Source organism: Gekko japonicus, unplaced genomic scaffold, assembly GCF_001447785.1.
Source record: "Gekko japonicus isolate JY-2015 unplaced genomic scaffold, Gekko_japonicus_V1.1 scaffold990, whole genome shotgun sequence".
In the NCBI taxonomy this organism is placed as follows: domain Eukaryota; kingdom Metazoa; phylum Chordata; class Lepidosauria; order Squamata; family Gekkonidae; genus Gekko; species Gekko japonicus.
The window spans coordinates 250,380-256,379 of NW_015175385.1; the positions used below are offsets into that span (position 1 = coordinate 250,380).

Below are 6,000 nucleotides of genomic sequence, written 5' to 3' on the forward strand. Positions count from 1 at the left end.
TATACATTTAAATATGAAATTTCTTCTTTTAATCAGGTGATGAATGCTCCAATACCTGTGCACCCATGTGACGTTTTTAAAAAACTGCTGACCAGCATTTGATTTGCTAAGCATACCCTTTTTTGTTTATAAAAAAGTCAGTCTGGCTCAACAGCAGAAGAATCTGGTGTGAGCTCTGTTTGTTGCATCCGTCTTTACCTGTAGGCAGCTGCGTGCTTTTTGCTGATCTTACCCTTTTTAAGTTTCCTCTTGCATTCTCTTTCCCCTTCTGCTGGCCACCTTCAGAGAGACTGAACATAAGTGCAGATGGTTGCAATCAATCGGGGGCATGATTTAGATATTTAATCTGTTACTCACTGCTTCCATGTTTCTTTCTTGTTGGTTTAATTTGGGCCACTTCCATAGAAATAGGAGGAGAAGGCTGTACAGCTGTTGGGTATGTCGAGTTTTGTTGCTGGTCTTCATGAATCTGGCTGCCCTAGCCTGGCTGCAATATGGGGTCTGGCATGAGAAGGTGCTGCTGCTGCTTCAAAGCTGAACGATCTCTATTTAGCTTTAAGGGAAATTTGGCTGGAATTAACTTTCAGGGTTACCTAAAGAAAAGTACTAAGGAAGGAAAGAGCGACAGTCTCATACGTTCACTTTAATGCTCTTTTTCTTTCTCCAGAAGTTTCAGCTGCCAGCAAAAGAAACATGCTTTGCGTGCAAGAAGACAGTTTACCCCATGGAGCGTCTCTTTGCCAACCAGCAAATTTACCATATCAGCTGCTTCCGTTGTTCTTACTGTAACAGCAGACTCACGTAAGTCTCAGCCGTTTAGGAACCAATGGAGTTACTCGGAAGCAAATGTGGGATTGTCAGAAAACTGCTGTTGTTTAGAGGAGGGGAGAGTCTTTTCTGGGCTGAGAAACATGGAACTGGAATTCTCTCATTTTTGCCTGTAGATCAGTAGCTGCTGAGAAATTGACTGCTTTAGGTACAGTTGCACATGTCGCAAATGAAACTGCTTTTAGAACTTTAAACTACAGTCAGGAATCTAGGAATGGTAGCTAAAGGAACACTCTGTACACTGTACGTTAACTGATGGAATTCACTGCCACAAGATGAGGCCATGATTGCAGTGGACCTCTGAACACCAGATGTTAGAGGCCAATAGGGAGCTTGCTACCTTCTCAGAACCACCTGCCTGGTCACTGTAGAAAACAGAATGCTGGATTAGATTAATCATTCATTTGATGCAGCATGGCAGTTCTAAAGGAGTGGGTGTATCTGTCCCTGCTAACAGAAGCCAAGAGGCTATCCAGACTGGTCTCTTCATTAAGAAACATCCATGTTTCTAACAGATGGTTGCTGTTCATCAGCCTGGCAGGCAAACTTCTCCTAGCAGTCAGGGCAAGAATTTGACTCACTGCCGCCCATGAGAAGAGTGGGAGAAGGATTCTTTATCATAATCTTGAATAATCTAGAAGATAAAGCAGAGTGTGTCATGAAAATTGCAGTCTGGACAACAGCCTTACCCTGCTGCAAGGTGGCTGTGCTACTGTTGTGCAAGTGTTCATGTCATAAGGGTATTAGGACCACCCAATAGTGGCTATTTCCTACTAGACAGGAGGGACTGATCTGTGTACTTGGCAATGGAATCCAAGGACTGGTTTCCACTCCTTGTGCTGGTTGTGTGGCTGGGGGATAAATTGGACTGGAGACACTCATCTAGTTCGAGAGTTGAAAGTGGTTCAGGAGAGGCTTTGCATCCCATGGGAAGTGAATGCATTGTTCACCACTGGCTTATATTTGAACTAAAAAAAACCCCCATACACGCAAATGTTGTTTAGCAGAGGGTGGATTCAATATCTACACTAAGAACAGAAATCCCTCTTTCAGCCTGACTTTGGTCACAGAGAAACAAGCCTATTGTCTGTCTTCCACCTGTCCCTGTCCATTAACAGAAAGTGAGTGCAGGTGCTCTGCCCTGTCCTCCCTATTGTGAAGCAGCAGTCAACTTACATGATGCTACAATACTATTGGCGTTATTTATTTATATGCCACACCCCGCCCACCCGCTGTGGGGACTCAAAGCACCTGACACTACACACAAAATACAATGTAAACAAAAGGAGAAAACAGGCTTCTGAGTGCAGAGCCAATTTTTCTCTCTTTAGTGGCAGATTTTTTCCCTAGTTCCAGGCTGTGGTCCTTTGGACTAAGAGCAGAAGGCAAAGATGCACTTTGGCTCTTCAGCTTGGCTGACTCATTTAGGCCCACTCAGGCTGTCAATGGGGCAGGGCAGAGACTTGGCAATATGGTTTTACAGCAGCTGGATAGTGCTCCAGTTCCTTCCTGTTTTCATTCCTCTGGGCCAGCTCAGTCTTAGATGGAGTACCTGAAAGATAGGGATGGGGCAGGTGTACTTTGATAGGCAGGTATCTCGCTGCAATACTACATGCAAGTGAGAATATAGTCCTTGCTGTATATTCTTTTAGGTATGCTAACTGAGGTTTTTTTTTTCTCTGTGTGTTTTCCTTTGCACAGTCTTGGAACATATGCATCTCTTCATGGGAGCATTTACTGCAAGCCTCATTTTAACCAGCTCTTTAAATCCAAAGGCAACTATGATGAAGGGTTTGGGCTTAAGCCACACAAGGAATTGTGGGCAAGCAAAACAGAGAATGAAGAATCCCCAGAGAAGCCTGCTTCTGTTGGGAGCACAACAGAAGGTCCCCAAAGTCCTGGGGTAGAGGATGCTCCAATTGCAAAAGTTGGAATTCTGGCCGCCTGCATGGAAGCAAAAGCTGCCGGCATACCAGAGAAGGAAGAGAGACCGGCTGAAACGAAGAAACTGAAGATTGCCTGGCCACCACCTGCTGAGCAAGGTAGTCAAGGCAGCGTCTTGGAAGATGGTATCAAAGTGTTGAAGCCCAAGTGGCCCCCAGAGGATGAGGTTTCTAAGCTAGATAATCAGGAAGATGTAGACCAAGACCTTAAAAAATTACGAAGGTCCTCTTCACTGAAAGAAAGAAGCCGGCCATTTACAGTGGCAGCTTCTTTTAGAACAATGTCTGTTAAGAGCCATAGAACTGAAAATGGATCTCATTCAAAAACTGAGAGGGGTGCAGTCAGGCGAAGGGAGGAATTGCCCAAGGAAATGGTGGTAGAAGACAAGGTGAGTGAGGAAAACAAGACAGCGAATCCTGAGAACCCCTCCAGTGTAGAGGAGATGGAGGAGGAGGCTAAAGAATTGGAGAAGGAGAAGGGGGAGGCAAGAGGAAGAGGAGAGAGCCTGGTTGCAAATGGCCAGCGGGGTGCAGAGATGGATGAGGAGGAGGAGGGAGAAAATGTGGAAAAGCCATCTGAGTCTCTGGATAGAGCCACATCAATTCTTACATCTCCTACACACACAGTCTTCAGTTCCGCAACCACAAAAGATTTATCCCTTAGTCCAAATCGTAAGTCCCAAGATGTTGGTTTTTTTGAAAGTGAAGACCTAGATGATTTGACAGTGGAAGAACAGATCAAGAGGAACAGATACTATGAGGATGATGAGGAGGAAGGAGAATAGATTGGCTTTACTAGAGAACTTACTGCAAGGTGCTGGGCCTTAAATTAATGTGTGTTTTTAATTGGGCGGGGGGGTTCTTTTTTCCTACAGTGGCTGCCCTCTGCAGAAATAACACAGTGCCACAAGTTGACATATAAGGGAGCCATAAACACTTGCTCAGATTTGTATTGCATAGGAAAGTTCATTGGAACCCTGCAAGAATGTAATTAATTTTGTGGAAATGAATCAGTATACATTAAAATCATTGGTGTGGGGATAGCTGCTGCCACTTCAGTTGAGCAAACTACATTTTTTTGAAAACGCCGTTCAGTATCCTAGTCACTTCTTTAATAATTTTATCTGCTTCCAGTAGCTTGAAATTTTTACAGGATCTTGCTATAATCTATGAAGCTGAACTGGAAGAAAATGGGCTTTTTTGGAGGGGAAGTACACTACTATTACCACTAATGATGAAATTTCAGTGCTTAGGGACCAGTTCTGAAGGGAGGGCGTGGAGTTTACTTTAAATGGTGACTGCACTTTAATGTATGTGTAAAGGCACAATTGATAACTGGGATACTTTTAATAGTGAAAACACTGTCTTCTAGATGTCCAGCAACTATGTATCTTAAATATGCAGTCGTCAGAGTAATTTTAGGGGTATATGCTTGGCAGCAATCAGGAGAGAAATTTCCTTTGCACTTTGCTCTTTTGCATACAACTTTTGTTGTTGCAAATCAGGACCTGGGTGAATTTGAGCCTCCTGGCTGGCCAGTGTGACCAGATTAGAGCCATGACTTTTTAATTTCCAAGAATAATACTAAATTGAAGAACTGTCTGTGTAGAGGGCAAGGCTTCTGTCCACAGTGTATTACTACTTACATTCTGTATTTTGTCGTCCTGAATCTGTCTTCCTGAATCATATTTTCTACTTGAAATTTCCACTCTTCTTCCTGACTCTTGGATGCGAATCCTAAATTAAGAAATTCTACATGCACCAAACTGCCAGATTTGAGAGTCAGAATGAAAAATGACACATGCAGAACAAACAAAATCTGCATGATTAAAAAAGACACCATAGTGAGATTTTTCTTGGGGCTGATTCCTAGCATTATGTGTTTTAGAGCTTTTCAATTTGACTGCATGTATTTTATAAATCATAGTATTTTTGAGCTGGGTGAAGGGTTTTTTTCTCCAGTAGTTTTTAATCTTTTGTAATGTGTTAAATTAGCTCTAACTATATTTTAGACTTGTAAAATATTCTGCTTTCTTACAATCTTGCTGAGTATGAAACATTTTTATTCAATAAAGGCTCTGTCATTTTTACTGTTGTTGCTTCTAATACAGGCTTTTTGTTGCAATGACACAAAGGTGAGAACGCACTGAAAATGTGGGTGTGCAGTTGCAACCAGTAGGCGGCACTCTTGTGCTTGGTGTGCCAGTGCCGGTTGGAAGCCTAGTGTCCCTCCAGGATACATCTCAGAGCCAAAGCACAAGTTCAATTTTTTTGTTCCAAGGACCCAACTTTGGTTCCCCACAGCCACACAGCAGTTCTGGGGAATGGCTTCTGGGGGGGAAAGAGAGCCCAAATGGGCTGGGAATGCTTCTAAAAAGCCTCTGCCCTCCCCCCCCCCCCCAAGCTGCTTTCCTGTGTGTGGAAACAGCACTGGGGTACGTGCCCAGAACATTCCCCATGGAGCAGCACAAACGGGGAAATAACTGGGGGCCCCCCAGTACTGTTTAAGTGCTGGAAAACAGCTGGGGAGGGGAGGCAGGTGCCCTTTTTCCTGAGATGGTATTTTGAGCTTTTGGGGGCTCTCCTTATTTTTAAAGGCCGTTTCCTGCATCTGCAAGGAACCCTTTAAAAAACAACAACAACTGACCATGTAGTTTGGCTCTCAGTTTATGGACACAAGATGAGCCACAGACTCACACAATCAGAATGATGCAACTCTGATTTACACTGCAATGCAAAGCAAACACCATCATGTCCACTAGGTGTGGATTGCTCAGGACAGGAGTTCAGTTTCTCTGAATCACAAGCTACTTACTAAAATGAGTTGGCCAGTAAAATGCACTAGTTAGGGTGTGCTGGTCTGTGTATCGGGATGCAACTGATTAAGTGAGACATAAGCATCCTAAACTGATATCCTTGGCTTCTGTTGTTTTTGCTGGATATTTTGCTTTTTGCCCTGTTAATTTTTAATTGCATCACCCTTCAAGCCTTCCTGATGGAACGTGTTGAAGTTCAAAATGGATATGTAATACTAGCCATATGGTGTCAATCAGACAGCTTCATGTGTGCCGCCCCCCACTGTGTTAACTGCAGTGGTTTCAAATGAATTAGGGAGAGACTTCTCTGCAATAGACTGAGCACATCATTAGTTAAACATGGGTTGTCAGAATTTATTTGGTAATGAACTGGAGAAATGTCCTCCATCATTATAGAAGAGAGAGGCACTTTC

General features: G+C 43.4%; 1 protein-coding gene across 3 annotated transcripts in view; it reads left to right on the forward strand.

Moving 5' to 3' along the window:
- Window positions 1-4,762, forward strand: part of LIMA1 (LIM domain and actin binding 1) — a 78,004-nt gene extending 73,242 nt beyond the window's left edge. For all 3 annotated transcript variants that reach the window (XM_015425629.1, XM_015425630.1, XM_015425631.1), the window contains exons 10-11: window positions 668-801; window positions 2,530-4,762. In XM_015425629.1, the coding sequence (XP_015281115.1) occupies window positions 668-801; window positions 2,530-3,556 (1,161 nt within the window). In that variant the 3' untranslated portion in view covers window positions 3,557-4,762. The remainder of the gene's footprint in view (window positions 1-667; window positions 802-2,529) is intronic.
- The last annotated feature ends 1,238 nt before the right edge of the window (window positions 4,763-6,000 follow it).